The following is an 18,097-nucleotide window of genomic DNA, read 5'->3' as shown; positions in this document are numbered from 1 at the left end:
CATGAATGGCTTGGATTTTCAACATGTTTGCCTTTCTCGAGATCTCTGGGCCATCTTGTCACATCATATGAGGGGTCTTGATTGAAATTCATCTTGATCTGCTGCCCTCAAGCGACAGTCGGTTCGGGCCTGGAATCAATATCTTGGCGTGCTCGGACCCACCTGTTTTGGGCCTTTGGGCCGGGCTTGGACAGACCACAACCGGCCCATTGATAGCCTTACTCCCGCGACTTGTTCAATGAGAGCAGTTTTCCCGAAACCACTTCCTGAAATTGGTAAAAACCTAAGTCTACGCTTTTTTCTAGAAGAAAGAAAACCAGTCATGGCGATGAGATCTGTAGCAATCAGTCGAGCTTCTCTCTCACGCCTCGTCGAAGCTTCTAGAAGGGCCTCTCGCAATTTCAGCGATGGAAAGGGTAAGGTTCTGAGCGAGGAAGAGAAAGCTGCCGAAAACATCTTCATCCAGGTATCTCTCTCTCTCATAACCCTAACTCTTGTGCGGCGGAGAGTTGGCTATAGATTATGGTTCTTCTATCTCTATCGTATAATCATCTGGATGTAAATGGCTACCCCCTCCATAATATGTTTATAGACACTCTAATAACCAGTGTAGTTAAAAGGCGCATGCCAGGTTCATTTGCCCCTGTAGCCTCCAAAATGTTTAGATGTATACCTGGATATTGTAGTTGCTATTTTTTATTATTATTATTATTTTTTAAATTTATATAGTAAATATTAATATTTGATTATTTATAGGTATACAATTGTTTTTCTTGATCAATAAAAGTCAAAACCATTCAATTTCTCTCACCTGAAAAGCATGTCGGTCCTTTCCATCCATAGGCTCCAGAATGTGGCTTTAACAACCACACCCCATAGCACCCTACCTGCAGGACCCTAGCTGCAACCTCTCCACCTTGCACACAATTCTCTGACAGATGTCGGGATGATCCCCTGGATGCCAAACTTTTTGAATACTGCTGTCCAAATATCCCTCATGAAACTACCATCGAGCAATGGACATAAACAGTCTTCTTTTGTTTCTTTGCAAGAACACATCTGTTAGGGATATACATACCCCTTCACCTCAGTTGATCTACGGTCAAAATTTTCTTTCCCTACAGAACGCATTACCTTGAACGCGGCCTTTGATGACTGTGAGAATTTGCTCAGAGAAAAATATCATTCAATTGTCTTATTCCATATGTCCTGTGCCTTAAGGATAGGCTCACAAGGCTTCCTTCTTGAGAAAATCTCATCACAAACTAAAAATCTAAAATAGATTTCTTTACTAGCCACGATCTCTAAAATGAGAAACCTAATAAACAGGAAAACTTTGACGACACATATTTCCTAACATGGAAATATAGAAAAAGGAAAATATAATCCATCTAAAAAAAGAAATTGGGCATTTTCTTGTTCACGTGTGGGAGGGATGTAATTGCATTAATTACTCCCGGCTTGGAAAAATTCGACTTTGTCAAGTTAATCACTACATATTCCTCATAGAGCTCTAGGTTGATGTGCTTGATATCATCCAATGAGATACATGTGTTGTGGTTGAGCCCTCCACATGACAAGAAACTTTTGATACCCTCCTTGACATGTGGAAACTATTTGATCGTCTTTAAATCTTCAATGACATGAAAGATGTTTAAGCCCAGGTCCAAATTGAACTATAGCCTCAACCATAACTTTGAAGCTTATCAGTTTAACTATGTTGAAAGCAATGCCGATTTGGTAAAATCACTTAGCGATATATCGAATAGTGGTTTTTCTATCTTTTTTTTAATACCGACTTTCCAAAGTTATTTGAGCCGGCTCTTTGCCTCAACCCATTTGGTCGACGACATCCTCGGGGTGTGGTCTATGCTATCTATCCTTAAGCCCATGCCCTTGGGCTCTTTTCAAGACCGTTGGTGGTTTAGACTAGCCTGTCGAAGTAGGGGTAGGGCTAGCTTCATCTACATAAACTACGTTTATATTCTTGTACGCATCTTGTTCCATATATTTCTTTTGACGTAGGACATTATCGCATATTTTTGTTGATTATTTATCCATATACTTCATGATCTCCCTTTGGATTTCTGGAGTAATTTTGTCGCATGCTTATACATTTAACTCCAATAACTGTGCAAGATGTTGCTTATGCTGCGCAATGCCCATCGGAACCCACATACCCACATAACTCACATACTATGTTAGTTTTATTCGTAGTATTACGATAATGCCCATTCTTCCAATCTGGGTCATTCGACTTGGGTTTCAAAGAGAAAGACTGAGAATAAGACATGGTGTGTGGGGTGTGTGGGGTGTGTGTGTGTGTGTGTGTGTGTGTGTGTGTGTGTACTATTGATTCTTCTTGTTATAACTTGTAAGTTGTAAACTTGTAAAAACTAAAAACTAAACTAAAGTAAAGGCTGAGTCAAGACTAAAAAGATGAGAGAGAGAGTGGTTACACAATTACACAAATACAAATTACACAATCTAAAATTCAGAAATATATTCTTGTCATAACCCTTGAATGTTGTAGACTTGTAGTAGAATGTATATTCTTGCCTTCTTTGAACTCTTGCTTGATTCTTGAAATTTGAAACGTGACTTGTAACTTGTAAAATGTAAAAACAAAAAATTTCTTGCTTGACTCTTGTCTCTTGAGTTGAGTCTTGATTTAAATATAGAGAAAGAGATAGAAAGAGAGATATATTCAAATTTCAATAGAGACGATCAAATGAATGTATAGATTGTAGAGAATGAGAATAAATGAATGTAGATTGTATAGTGTGGAAATGGGAATCTAAATGCAGAACTAGAAAATGAAATGAGAGAATGTATCTAGTTGTAGAAACTAAAAAGTTAAAACCAAAAAATAAAATGAGAGAATGTAAGTATGTAACTAATAAGAGAATGTAGAAAATGAAATGAATGAGAATAGATAGATGTAAAAGAACTAGAAAATGAAATGAGAGAATGTAAATTACTAAATTGTACTTATAACTAATATTAATTAGTAAGAAATGAAATGAGAGAATGTAAATTACTAAATTGTACTAACAACTAGTAGTAATTAGTAAGAAATGAAATGAGAGAATGTAAATTGCTAAATTGTAATAATAAGTAATAACTAATAGTAATTAGTAAGAGAATGTAGAAAATGAAATGAATGAAATGAGGGAATGTAGAACTATGTAATGTGAGACTTGGAATTCGATGTCTTCTTGCTTCTTCTATCTTGAATCTTGATTGAAGCTTGAAAGTAATTGGAGCTTGGGCTTTGGAGACTTGGAACTTGAGAGTTGAAATGTAGAGAATGTAAGAAAGAATGAGAGATTTGAAAGTAAGAGAGTAGAGGAGAGTTCGAGTGAATGAAACTTGCATATAGAGGGGACTTGAAGGCCTTTTTATAGGCAAAAAGTCCGGATTTTGCAAAAATAAATAAATAAATATAAATAAAAATCCCGACGTTCAGATTTTTTACCGTTAGGCGAATACGCGATCATATATGTTGTATCCGATCGCATACATCGCATATGCGATCGTATATTCTCGCACATATACATTGATCGTATATGTCATGACCACATATGCGATCAATGCAAAAATATGCGCACATGCGACCGCACATTACAACACTAGATACATGTCTTATGAACACCATATATGTAAACCACCTCTTTGACAAAAATGTTGGCGATGTATAGAGCATCCGATGTCTTCTTACAAGGGATGAATGAAACATCTTAGAAAACCTATCTACCACAATGCAGATATGGTTATAGCAACATTGAGTCTTTTGTATCTCAAGGAGAAATTCATACTAATGTCTTCCATGAGGCATCTAGTACTAGTAGCAGAGTATAAAGATCGGTGTTTTGCTTGCTAGCTTTCTCTAATTGACACACTTGACACTTTCGAACAACGATCCTTTAAACTTAAATGCATTGATGGGTGCCATAGATGCATGAACTTGTGGTCGATTTGGAGGCATTCGGGTGGTCCCCAAATCGGCGACACTATTCATTTGCATTTATTTATTTATTTTTAAATTACTTGGGGGGGAATGATGTCAAATGCTTAGGGATGTGCATTATTGGGATGGGTGCCATAGCTTGCTTGAATTTTGGGGTCAATCTAAGCCTGTCAAGTTCATAAAATCATTAGACAGTTGAGACAACAATCTTTGAGTGGACCATTACTCCATAAATAAGTTCAAAAGCACAAAAAAATACATATTTGGAATCCTCTTAAATTTCTAGGATTTTCTGACTTTTTTTAGGAGTTTTTCTTTAAAAAAAATCCTTTCAACCGTTATAGGGGGTGTAATGGCCATTACACCCCTTGTTACGGCCTTTATGTAAATTGGTAATGGTGGGGAACGTTATGCCCATTGTTACCATTACGACATATGTTGCTATGGAGTTTTATGTTTTTGGTGTGAACTGTTTAACTAGAAGGGAAATTTTATAGAATAACTATAAGACTAGCCATGCTTTATGGGACAAAATGTTGGGCAGTTAAGGAACAACATGTTCATAGCTGAAATGACGATGTTGAGATAGATGAGGAAGGATAGAATTAGAAATGAATGCATTCAAGGGAACTTAGGAGTAACACCAATAGGTAATAAGATGAAGGAAAGTAGACTTAGATGTTTTGTCATGTGCAACGGAACGAAGAATGTGCGTTGGTTAGGAGCGAGTTGGTAGAAGTTGAAGGTTCTAAAAGGGCAAGGGGAAGGCCCAAAAGGATGTCGGTGGACGTAGTAAGAAAAGACTTGATGACCATGGTTTAAATAAAGTTATCGCCCTTGATATTGGAATGGTGGAACAAGATTCGTGTAGCCGACCCCACTTAGTTGGGATAAGGCTTAGTTGATGATGATGATAATGATTTGTGCAAAGACTGAATTTAAGAATAAACCCATAAGAGATGATGTTGATCCCAATCACCTTCCTTGTTTTATTATGCCATTCGGAACTGAATTTAAGAATAAACCCATAAGAGATGATGTTGATCGCAATCACCTTCCTTGTTTTATCATGCTATTTGGAACTATGTAGATGCTGAACCCAATTAGTTGGGATAAGGCTTAGATGATGATGATGCTTAGATGGTTGATTTGTTAGTTGTGTTACATCAAGTCCTGTGCTGAATACACATGTTTTGCCTTGCCAGTTTATTATTTAGAGCCTTTTACACACAATGATGTCTCCATGTCTAAAAGGTTTTTAAGTTGTTTTTTTTTACTCAAATTGAATGTGAATTTGTCTACTACCTCAAGTGGTATCTGTATCTATTTTAGGACCTTTCATTTCAAAAGGAGTTCCAGTGCATCATAGCCTTTGTACTCATGGCTTGTATTACTATGCTGCAGAAAACTGAACGGGAGAAGCTGGAGAAGCTTGCACGCAAGGTATGACACATCCAAGCTACCCACTTGACATTCATATCAGATGAGGTCCAAGAGTAAAGCCCGCACACGCCAGCCGACCACTATACTTTTTTTCAAAAAAAAATCATTAACAAAATTTTATTTTTATATAAAGAGCCCCAAAGGGAAAAAAGAAAGGAAATAAGATCAAATCTATCCAGGCAACGGATATGAATCCCCTATGCAAGATGGATCTATGGTCAAGAATCGGCAATACAATTTGAATTCACAGTTAATTTACTCTGAAAAAATCTGCCTAATGCAAGATAGTAAGCTCCAGTTAGGTGCATCCAATTTTATGGGACCACCCATTGAATCGATCCAGATGGCTGATTGGCCTGTGGGACCCACAGGACCAATTCGATTGCCTGTATAACAAACTGGTTGGACTTTGGGGCCTACAAATCCAAAAAACACTATATACCAGCTGTTGGGTCCTTTTTACCAATATGGTTAAGAGTTTCTTTGTTAGTTTCCTTTCTTAGTTAAGACTTGTTTAGCAAGTTCATAGGTGGGGTTTTAGTTAGATTAGAAAAGTCTACAGCAATACATAGTTGGATTTCTTTGTAAGTTAGGAATTTTTGGGTGCAATGCGATATAAACATAACTATACATACGGAACTATTAAAGTTCTTGGTTCAGTGCATACAGGAGAGATTTTTCTCAATTCTAGAAGAGTGATTCTTCTACTTCAATTTCTAGCAGTAACTAGTAAAAGGCTGTTGAGTCTACTTAAAATCCCCCTTGTCAGTAGGTGGAGATTCTCAAAACTTGGAGGTGTAATTTTCAAATCGAAATTGTTATGAATTTACTTTCAGGCTCAACTTCCTCTCTCTTGCTTCATCCAAGTATGGTTGGCGAGTGCCTTTGCTGATGTTTTTTAGGATTTTGATTCGTATCATGCTAAAAAGGTTTATACACGTTTGTTCTCACCTTTTCTTTATCAGTGATAGTCTTCGATTTGTAAAACTAAGATCTAGCAGTTTATTGCTTCATGTAAGATGGACCACCCAAAATGGATATAAGATGGGAAGAGCTATCTCATCTTTTCAATCATTCTCATTTTTAGTTCTATACTCCCATTTTGGGGTGGAACAATAGGACTTACATTTCCAACTGCATTTTCATGGTCCCACCAAGCACCCAACAAACCCTCGTATGCAAGTTGGACAAGAAATTCTGTATCATCTTACCATCTTACCATCTTACATGAAGCATTCATTTTTTGTTCCACGCTTGCTCGGAATGATATAATTCACTATTTTAGCATTTATCCTTCATTAAAAGGATAATGACACCTGGAAAGAATTATTCATATAACTTAATAATATAGAAGTGAAGGGACATGATAAGTTGAAGGACTTTTTCGATTTCCCTGCAAATCAGGATTGGTTCTTCTTTTGCTGTGGGAACAATCTACTAGGCATTTGCGGTGACTTGGGAAACAGAAACTGCATGAGGCAGTTTCCCTTTTTTCCTACCTTCTTCCCATATTGTGAGGTAAATGGTGCTGTCTATCACTTAAGATTTGGGCAAAGCGCATCCCGTCTTTGGAAACTTCAAGGTGCGCCTAAATGAAGGGGAAATCTGCTGTTGGACCATGGAGGGTGGCCTTGTTTGTTCTTGTCTGATAAATTCCTATTGGTCGGCTCAAAGAAGAAAAGACATGCAGCCAGGACAGATTTTCCGAGCACGCCATCTCGCTACTGCCATTTGGAATTGGGTCAAACTAGAGTTCATAGGAAACAGTTGTTGGTAGGGTTCTCCAGTGTTTGGACCCCATAAAAACCATACCTTTTCTAGTTCCGATTTCATAAAAATATGTAGGATCTCCCCCCCCTAAACAGGAAACACGTCCCTTTGAATAGCAGCCTGCTTTATAAAAGTGATAATATTTTATGCCTACTCAGCTTCGTAAAGCAGGAAAAATGTTCCCCGAAAAGATAAGTAGCTCTGAAAGATTCTCTGCTCACACCAACATGCTATCCACTGCCATTTGGAATTTGGTGAAAATAGAATTTCTAGGAAACTCTTTTTGTTTGTGTCTAAGTGTCCACACCTACTTAAAAAACGTATCTTTTCATAAAACAATGGAGGAATTCCATTTCTTAAATCAGGAAACAGGTCACCTTTGGTGATTATATATGTACCCACTTAAAGTCTGACTTTAAAAAGTTAAATGTCAGAGAGAAGCATAGAGACATTTTCGTCTTTTAAAATATATGACTTCAAGCTCAACGTATGTTCTATAATTTAGTAAAAGATTATGCGTGCAGTGTGTATAAAGAGTCAATGCACATATCTTCCACTATCCAATATTGGTGGGTGGGATTCTTAGCATGTGTTCAAAATGGACTTTTGCAAGTTCACATCTTGAAATTCTTGCGGATACCTGCCAGCTACGTTTTAATGGCAGGAGATAATATCAATTAGAAAAAGGCAGGAGGTAATAATATGCCCACTGACTCCCAATGCTCAGCGTGCACTGAGTCGTGCTCCAAAATTCCTTGCTTGAAAATGTCTAGAAAAGTGAAACAGAAACATATTGAAACTTAGGATTCAGGACTGGGCACACGTTCCCTATCTGTGTTTAAGGCAACTACTAAATGGAGTGAAATAATCACCACCTTTAGTTTTAAAACATCAGATTGCATCCCTCTCAAAACAAAGGGATTATCAACATTAGTCATTTATGTTTTGTGGACTTCGCTATATCAGGAAACATGAAACTTCGTCGGCCTTGTTTGTATTTTCAGGGCTATAAACCCGAAGAACAACCAACGGCAACTGCTGGAGCAACAGCCACTGATGCAAAACCAAGTGGCCCGTCTTCCTCAACATCTGGAGTATCTACTGACAAGGATCGGAACTATGCCGTTCTTGCTGGTTTCATAGCTGCGGCTGCAGCCTTGGGCTGGTATCTCACATCTTCTGCCAAGAAACCAGAAGAAGTCCAGGACTGAGATCCCCTTTGCGTTGAAGTTATGTGCGATGGCATGCTTGTTTGCATGTCTTTCATAAAGTCAGGTTCTTGAACTTCTTGAGAATGCATTGTTTCTCATAAATTTCAGTTTCTTCAACTTCTTGATAAGAAGAACTAGAGCCTGCTATCTTCTTTCTTCTCATTTATTTTTTCCCCAAGAATGAGAAAACACCTGTTCTTTTTCCTTATATATCATGCGCAATGTGGTGAGATTAGTTCTTGGAAGTTCCTGAGCCCCACCTCTACATGCTGCCTCATGCATCAAAAGTTGCACACATGGGATATACAAACCATTTATCAGGTGGGCCCTGCCTTGTGGATGACCCCCCCCCCCCCCCCGCCCCCCCCCAAAAAAAAAAAAAAAAAAGAAAAAAAGAAAATGAAAAGGAAAAAAATCAGGTCAGACAAATCCTTTGTTAGGCAACATGAACAAAAGCAATGTGCAGTTTAGTAAAACTTGCCAAGATGTTTGTTTATGCTATTGTGGGGCCTACTATTGGGTTGAACACCTGATTTTTCGGCCAGGTCATCCACATGGTGCGCCTACCTGATATACACTTGCATGTGCTAGCTGCATTTTTCTCTTTGGATAGGTGCATGCGGGGGCCATGTCTTTAGTAACAGGTGACATGAACAAAAATGATGGGCAATTTAATAAAAATTGCCAAGACGATTCTCTAGACTGTGATGTGGGGTCTACCTGAAGAGTTGAACGCATGATATTTTGGCCAGGTCATCCACTTGATGCACCTACCTAGTGTACCAAATAATATCTCTGATATTATCTGTATCGCCAGGCCAGCGATATGGAAACTTCTGGAAGTGTTAAAATTTTCAAATATCATAGATATTTTCGATGTCATTGGGGATAATATCCCGGATACCAGGGAAGCATCTGTAAATAGGTGAAAATTGATAGAAAATTGGAAAAGTTTTCGAAAACCCAAAACAAAAAAAAATCCTTTTGTGGGGATTTTTTATTTTTTTTTTGAAAAATTATTTCTAAAGTGATTTCGATTACCCTCTATTCTTGTTGAATAGAAGTTTGAATTTGGGGAGAAATATTGACTGGAAACAAAGATGGGTCGAACTCAAAGGTGACGAAAAATCAATAGAAATTTCTTTTTGTTTAAAAAAAATGATAGCATGGATTGCAATAGATGTACTAACATGGATTTGTGGCGGAAAAAATTAACATTCAAGCGAAGGGGGGGGGGGGGAGGGATGGGAATTGGAGAAATCCTCAATTTTCCATTTTATATTGGAAAATCTGTTCGTCACTTGTAATTAATGTGGAAATTTTATGTATTAATGGATGTCGGACAATCTATTGATTTGCTACAAAGTTCATATATTTATTTCATACCAATTTTTTTGTCAACACATGGTTAGGCCCATATAAAATAGAAACTTATTATGCTTAAATTTTTTATTTTTTTTCTTTTTGGCAACAATATAAGTCCAAAAGGTGTAAATATGCATCTTTTAGGGGGTGCTTTGGATATTAAGTTGCTTAAGATAAGCTAACAACATACTTAATCAGCCAAAAAGTAGAAAAACATGTTTGGCTTCCAACATCACAAGGAATTATTCCTCAAGTTTGTTTGGTCCCCCTCACATCCACCATCCATCATTTGGGGCCAGCCTTTGATGTGGATTGTTCATTGTATGGGCCCATCATGCGGACCCCTCCTTGGATGTGGGCAATTCATCATTAGGGACCAACCTTTTATGTGCACCGTTCATTATGTAGGCCTGTCTTTGATGTTGGTCATCCTTCATGTGGAGCCCACCATCATTGTCATTGTCCATCATGTGGGGCTCTACTTCAATACCCACCACCCATCATGTGGAGCCCACCTTTGATGTGGACTACCCATCATGTGGAGCCTTCAATGTCCACTCCCCATCATGTGGAGTCCACCTTTGATGTGGATAGTCCATCATGTAGGCCCCACCTTTGAAGTGGGTCGTCCATCATATCAGCTTGCTTTGGATGTTGGACGTTTATCATTATGGGCCAACCTTTGATATGGACCATCCATATTTGGCCCACATTAATATGGGGTCTCTATCATGTTGGGCCCACCTTTTATGTGGACCGTCCACCATGTGAGCCCGACCTCTAATGTAGACAGTCCATGTGGTGCCTTTGATATGGACAGTGAGAGCGTGAGAACATGCACCATCATAATAGGATGCAATGTACCAATGATAGTTGACGAGGATCTTTAAATATGGAGAGCTTCGGTACATGCACCATTCATAATAGGATGCAACGTACCGATGAACTGGATTCTTAAACAATGGGCCCCACTTGTTAGAATGGAGAACCCAAGCATAGTGTTAGAATGGAACCACCCATAAATATGAAAGAAAGATCCAAGCTGGTGGTGTAGCAGGTGACCTGCCTGACTTTTGAGCCCGTTTACCACACGAATGGTTTGTCAGTTTGGTGGATGTGGAGATGTGCCATGTGGATTTGTATTCATCTGGAATTCAAGCCCTGATCGTTAGATGGCGAGAAACATATGGTTGTTGAGTATTTTACTCGATGCTTGGGCTGAGAGTTTGTAAGTTTATAGCATGCTTGGGTTTCAGTTTATACAACACATTGCTCCAAGGATCAACACTATTGAAATGATCGTCATCACATTGGATGGCCCATATTTCGATATTTTAGAACATTTCCCTGATGCTTCCTACCGTCGATGGACCATTCCTAAAAAATTTAAATGTTTAATAGGAAATCTCTACCATTCTATTATTAGCCGTGGATGTATGTGTCTTATCCATGCCTCCTTCACCAGTCTAAACACATTTTTTGTATGAGAGCATTCTTATTAATTGGTTTTACTGGCGTCAATGAGAGAGAGAGAGAGAGAAGGAAATCCGAATGGGACTGCATTCGTTATGAGCCGCAGTGATTCATGTGGTCCGCTCATCTGGGATGGGCCACGCCTCATAAATTTCATTGAGAATCCTGTATGATGACTGTGCTTACTTTCCTTTCCCAGTTGAATGTGGACTATTGTCTATGTTTTCTTTAACAGTTTGTTCACAGTGTCAAACCTATAAAAGGTCACATGCCATCATACAGCCATAAGAGTATTCGAATCTGTATACTTTTCGTACATGAGGCCCATTGTAACCATGGGTTTGGATTATTAAGCCACATACACCACTTGCAAGAGCTGAAAACGTGACTGGAGGCTGAAGGGATGTATGATACCTGCCCATCGTTAATGAACTATTTGCGTGGATACCCTCCCAAGACTCCCAAGCGCGTGTGGAAGTGAAGAAAACACACACACACACACACAAACACACAAAGGGACGCGGATTAGCTACTACGGACGGCTTCAGTAGGTATCTTGCTACCAAGTGACGTCCCCGGGTTCTGTGGGGCCACCATGATGTATTTGTTGTATCCGCACCGTCCATCCATTTGGAGAGATCATTTTATGGCACGAACCAAAGAATGAGGCAGATCCAACCACAGAAAACAGTGGGGACAGTAACACCCACCATGACGTTTATTTGAGATCCAACCTGTTCATAAGTTCACAGAGACATGGACAAAGGGAAAAGACAAATATCAGCTCGATCGAAAACTTCTGTGGCCCCCAAGAAGTTTTTAATGGTAGAAATTCAATCTCTACAATTTTGAGGTGGGGTCCACTTGATCTTTGGATCTACCTCGTTCTTCGTGCCCTAAAATGATCTCTCTATATGGATGGACGGTATGGATACAACACATACATCATGGTGGGGCCCACAGAACTTGGTGACGTCACTCGAGGAGAGGAGCGAGATAGCTACTGAAGCCGTTAGTAGCTAACTGGCGTCCAAGAAAGAGGGGGCTTTGGAGAGAAATTCATCCGAATATTTTTGTATTTATCAGACAACTAAAGACAAGGAAAAAAAAAAAACAGACAGATGTTCTAAACCATGATGGGATCATATCGTTGTACAAACAGATCATCTGAACCATCCATTTGGCAGGACGTGAAGAACTATAAGATTGGTCGGATAATCCTACGTGTGCAACTGTCTGACGTCTAATCGAAGGTCAATAACGAAAAGTGGGATAAGTTCACATTTGATGGTTAAAAACAGCAAAGAGTGTGGATGTAACTGAACATAACAAGCACCAAATGGTGGTTCCAAACAATTGCAAATCCCCACCTCCAAGTCCTGATAAGTAGGATTCTTTCTCACCCAAGTCCTGATATAGGATCCTTTTTTATTGTTATTTATATTTATAACATCAGCCTGATTCCTGAGAGAGGCGTTCTCCATGGATGCAGATTCAGTTCTGTTCGGGTTTGCCGTTTGTACAAGCGAGGCCATTTTTCAAGAATACCCGAGGTTAATGAATGTGGTCCATTGTGGGTGGCCCATGCACTTAAAAAATCCTAAGATTTTAATAGATAGCCAACAAATAGATTCGAAGAAAGAAAAACATAATGGTTACTTTCACTCCTGAGAACCATCTAATCCTGGCAATACCATCAACTTCATTTGTCAACAGAGTCCATTTCCAGACCCTGAGCTCAACCAGGGATGCTGATTCCCAACAGAGACCATTTCGAGAAATAGGAATTTTATATGTAGTCCACCTCAAGTCCGTGTGCTCATTTAGTGAGTCTTCCAAATGTCCAACTAGTTCATTTGGAACTCTCAAAGGTTGGTTAGGTTCCAAACTCCCAGCCAATTCCATTTAGAGATCCACCTCCCAGCTACGGTTCCAAATTTCCTCGTTTCGACACTCAGATCTTGGTATCGTTTGCCTAGGGGGGGTGGCTAACAGTGAAAGTATGAATTGACAGTGGGTGAACTAACTAACAAAGCTAACAAAAAAAAAAAAGGTTCTAAATTTCCAATGGGTTTTGAGATCCAAACATAGCTATGACTGCAAGTCGGTTCATCCAGGGTCCCAAATTCCCAACAGAGTCCATTTTAAGAACCTGGGATCCAATTTCCAACAGAGTCCATTTCAAGACCCTAGACTCTGCCAAGAAGAGGAATTTACAACAGTCCATGAAGCATTTGCCATAATAATAATAAATAAATAAAATTGCCTACATTGTTGTAGGGTCTTTAAAAACACTCCCCTCTGAAACAAAAAGAAGAAAAAGAATGGACTTCGCCGCAACACAAACTCTGCATTCAAAGATCACTTGTGTATCCTTCTATCCACTCTATTGCTATTCATGGATATATCCTCAAGCTTGTCTAAGGCTAATGAACTCTGTCTCCTCACTGAGATTCCTACACGAGAAAATCATCACAAATGGGTTTTCCATCCCACCAATACCCTAACAACCTTTGGGTCGTCCCAAGGACAGCATTGCCAAAGTCACACATCTTCCCAAATTCTAATCTCATGACCCACTCCCACCCTATACCTCACCCCCTCCAAGAGTGGTGTATCCCGCTTTATGAGATTCCTCACCAAACTTGGTCATGTTCTTCCAAATTGCCCTTCTGCCTAATGCTAGGATGACAACTTATGGGCCCCTCCCTCTTTTGATCCATCTATTCCCATGCTTTAAACCTGTTGTAGCGATGGGGATCCTCACAAAAATTCCAGGTGTTCCCCAGTCTCATTTTATCAAGAAATCCACACTATCACACTATCGACCAAGTCCTGTTAAAATAATAATAATAATAATAATAATTACTATGAATTGATCCATTCATGAGAGGGAGAGAGGGGAGAGAGCCGAATAGGTTCACTTTATCTGTTTCAAGGACCAGTTTCAAAGGCATGCATATCCATGTCAATGAATACTCACAACTGAAATGCGGAAGTGCTCAATTCATGTCTGCAACCATGCTGTGTCAAGGTACTTCAGCAAGGAGGTCTTCTGTAGTAGGTTCAGAAAGCGAATGCCCATTTTTAGAAGGTGATCTTTACTCCACTGTAGTGCTTTTCTTTCTGCTTTCTGCTGCTCCTGTAACAGTATCTGAACAGGTCCTAGAATATACTTGCGAAATTACATGTTCCTGTCCTGAATAAGATTTATATCCAAGGTCATATTGGTACATGCTTCTCTCATGTTGTTTCCAACTTTTCCTGGTCACCTATTATTTTTTCCTCCTCCTGTATCCACCTTTCAATGAGATGGTGATCTGGAGCTGGAAGTGTGCATGGGAGGGAGGATGATGGGGAGGCTGATGATCTTTTAAGAAAATGCCTTTGCTTCTGATCTGCAAAACAGAGTATGGAATCTTCGCACATTTCCTGAGCGGATGAAGGTGGAGTAGGCTTGAAATCCTGCAGCTTCGAGTACTCCACAATTAGGTGGTACATGTATTCATAAACCCGCTCCATATTCAAATTTTGCATGAAGTCTTGTCCTCCTTTTCCTATGGCCTCTGCCTGCACCATAAGCCATCCAAAAATCATATTTTAAAATGTTCAATAAGATATGATGAAAGGAAGAGAGAAGAAGGTAAGAAATTGGACTACGTGTAGTCATGTGGGGGAGTGACTATGCACTGGTGTATGGAGCACTCATGTGGATGAGATCCACCCTATCAGGTCCGCCACCGTGTGTTTTCACCAGGGCCCAAATATCAGGTTGATTCAAAACTCAGGTGGGCTACACCATGGGGAACAGTGGAGATGGGAGGCCCCACCGTTAAAATTCAGGACATTCCAACACTCATGTGGGCCACACCAAATGAATTTAGAGTTTTTAGGGATGATTTTACACCATCCCCTACGACTTGGCCAACCTAAGTCTTGTATTGGACTTATTTCAAGGATCCACATTGAAAATGTGGTGGTGCACCTGGCAGACGGAGTGGATCTGATGCACATTCTCACCCATGTGGTGCTCGGTTGTAGGTACACCCTCTGTATGACTACACATAATCATGCTAGCGCAGTCTTTTTTCATTTTCTTCTTCTTCTTCTTCTTCCTTCTTTCTTTTACCATAACAGAAGATGAGGCCTTTGTCATTTTTGACAAAAATGGGATTTATAAAGCTGACCCCAAGCAGCAGCTGGAACAAGGCTAGGATGATGAAGGTGCCAACTGGTTTATAAATCCCTCAATAGAGGCATCGGTTATGCCCAACAATAAGATCAAACATATGCTAATGAGTTAAGAGGGGTTGATATTATTTATTCAAAAAGTGAAACAAGTGACCAATTGAGCATTTCCCATTCAAGTGGGAACAAGTGATGGAAATGGAGCCTGCCACATAGCCTAACATCCCTCAAAAACATGATAAGGCAAGATGAAGAAGGATATGTTGAAGGTTGGAGAGGAGGGAAGAGGGTACCTCCAATGGATGCTCATTGCCCCAGTCAACAGCAAACTTGATAGATGGACAAAGGTTGGTGGGACTAATGGGCCAATAGTTTTTTCTCGGCATAAGACCCCGGCTGAGGAAATCCTTGTACTGTGGATGTATTATTAGTGAAAGAGAACCACATGCGATTATATATTTTATACTCACTGACCATGCATATCCTTCAGCGTATATTTTATACCTGCAGAATTGTGAATCAAGTGTCAACACAAAGAAGTAACATGTGCAGAAAATGCATTTCTCATACTCTCTAACATATATTATAACAACTTAGCAAAGTGACTCACCGATAATTACATTGATTTGCTAGTTTGGACTGCTTGAAACCTGCTCTTGCTTCTTTAGCCCAATCCTAAAATGCAGTGCAGAGATGGTATGTCTGTCAAAACAGGGTTGCCACCATACTTGCAGCATGGATTGTGCATCCAAGTAGAGAAATGCCATTAATATGCTCAAAGGACTTACTTGACGCATGATCTGAGCACCCCAAGTCTTGGAGTTATTACAGCTTAGTAACTTTGTACGTATGGGAGACTGAACATCTGGATTACCTTTCCAGTATGCCGTCCTTGACTTCTTTTTCCAATTTAGTTCCTGAGAACCTAGTTTAATGCTTCTGAATTCCTCATCCCAGGGTGCTATGTTCACTTCAGGCCTGCAGGCCCAAGTTGCTATGTCAGTGTTGTGTTTCTCTGTTAAAATCCCCACTGAAATATGGGTAGTGAAGATAATCCATTTGTCACGATCGATCGAGACAAGTAAAAATACTTGCTGAGGTGACAAACCAGCCCAGAAAGTGGATCACAAGCAGCTGAACATTGGGAGAGCCCAGCATCTAGTTTCAGTCAGTGCTAGTTTGGCAGCCAATGGTCTAAGTGGGTATGGAAGGAAGCATCAATGTGAGCTGACGTTAATTCCTGAATTCCCCAAACCCTAGGGGATTTTTATTTTTTATTTTATTATTTTTTTTGAATACATGAGCTGTTTCATTCTTTACAAGAATGTTTTTTGCAAATATACAAGTGATTAGAATAGAATTAGAAGAAAATATGAAAATGAGAAGACGATAAAAGAGTTTTATAAAAGTACTGACCAACCCCAGAAAGACCAGTCGGGGAAAGGGATGTCCAAGTGATCTTTGGTGGTGCAGTAGCGGAAGAGGGGAGGGGGTGGCCAAGTAGTTGATGGGGAGAAATCGTCGGAGCGGATGATCGGCTTGTCCATGCAATCAAACATGAGATCGACGTCTGGGATCATCCCTGGGTACCTGCGGAGAAGCTGCAAGAGGCCCCAAATGGTAAACATGGAACGACTCTGGACGCAGGCATAGTAGAAATCGACGTATAGACGTCCAGAGGAAATAACAACACGGAAGGCAGCATGTTTGCGGGCTTGCATAAGAGTGGAGAAGGAAATGCGGGAAAGAGACCAAGGGTATAGATCTTGGTGGATCCATTGGAACAAGGGAAGGCAAGAAGGAGGAGAAGAGGAGGAGGAGGAGGAATTGAAGGAGGGTGATGGGATGATTGTGGGACAGGTAAGGAGATAAGAGCAGTGAAGGATGGGAGAAGTAGCTACTTGAGGAAACAAACCCCACCAAGGCCTCGACTCATCATCGTCGTCGTCGATAATGGATTGTTTGAGATTAAGAGGTGGGAAGGGATGCCAAGGAGTCGGATCCAAGTTGTGTCCAGCAACGGTCTTTGTACGGGAGACGATGCCCTCCACCTTGATGTGTAAGATGATTAGGGAAACGATAATCAATGAGAATAGAGCTAAGGGAACAAGGCAGATAAGAACGGGTGATGAGAATGTGGGTGTTCTTCCTGTTAAATTCCTCTTCTTCACATTTACACCGCCCTTCATTCTATTTTTCTTTTCTTCTCCTCTCTTCTTTTTTCTATTATTTTAATCCATCATCTGCTGACAAACAGAAAGAGATGGGCACGCACGAACGCAGCAGCAGCCTGGCTCCCTCCTCTGTTATTTTTAATTGCAATTCAATGCAATTAATTTAAAACAGTACCAAGGACCACATTGGATGGATTCCTCGTATGTGGTTATGACACGACGCCAGCTGTCTTCGCTTCGTCTCTGCCCCACACGGTCTAACCACATCACTCGTTTGCGCCGTTTACGATATACACCCACACCTTATATATATATATATATATATATATATATATATATATATATATATAAAATTTTTCTTTTCTTTTTCAATAATATTTATAGCTTATAGCAGCAGTTGATGAATATTCTGATATCAGCGTGCATTTAAAAGCTCCTCTCACGCTACCTTTCAATTGCATTGCCTCTTCTGTTGCCCAAAAAAAAACGTGGCACTGCTTCGA

The 18,097-nt window shown here is 39.8% G+C and overlaps 2 protein-coding genes across 2 annotated transcripts; one reads left to right on the top strand and one right to left on the bottom strand.

Moving 5' to 3' along the window:
* Positions 1–233: 233 nt before the first annotated feature.
* On the top strand, positions 234–8,639 carry LOC131244014 (uncharacterized protein At2g27730, mitochondrial). Its single transcript, XM_058243685.1, has 3 exons — positions 234–466; positions 5,375–5,413; positions 8,188–8,639. The coding sequence occupies exons 1-3, from the start codon at positions 239–241 to the stop codon at positions 8,392–8,394; spliced, it is 474 nt and encodes a 157-aa protein (XP_058099668.1). The 5' UTR covers positions 234–238; the 3' UTR covers positions 8,395–8,639.
* A 5,439-nt stretch (positions 8,640–14,078) lies between these two features.
* Positions 14,079–17,659, bottom strand: LOC131244012 (uncharacterized). Its single transcript, XM_058243682.1, has 5 exons — positions 16,837–17,659; positions 16,209–16,398; positions 16,031–16,095; positions 15,714–15,924; positions 14,079–14,802 (listed from the first exon to the last, which is right to left on the bottom strand). Exons 1-5 carry the CDS (start codon positions 17,607–17,609, stop codon positions 14,476–14,478), a joined length of 1,566 nt encoding a protein of 521 aa, XP_058099665.1. The 5' UTR covers positions 17,610–17,659; the 3' UTR covers positions 14,079–14,475.
* Positions 17,660–18,097: the final 438 nt, after the last annotated feature.

The sequence above is a fragment of the Magnolia sinica genome, chromosome 4 (genome assembly GCF_029962835.1).
Source record: "Magnolia sinica isolate HGM2019 chromosome 4, MsV1, whole genome shotgun sequence".
In the NCBI taxonomy this organism is placed as follows: domain Eukaryota; kingdom Viridiplantae; phylum Streptophyta; class Magnoliopsida; order Magnoliales; family Magnoliaceae; genus Magnolia; species Magnolia sinica.
Note: the sequence above shows the minus strand (reverse complement) of the source record. Positions and strands in the feature narration are given on the sequence as shown.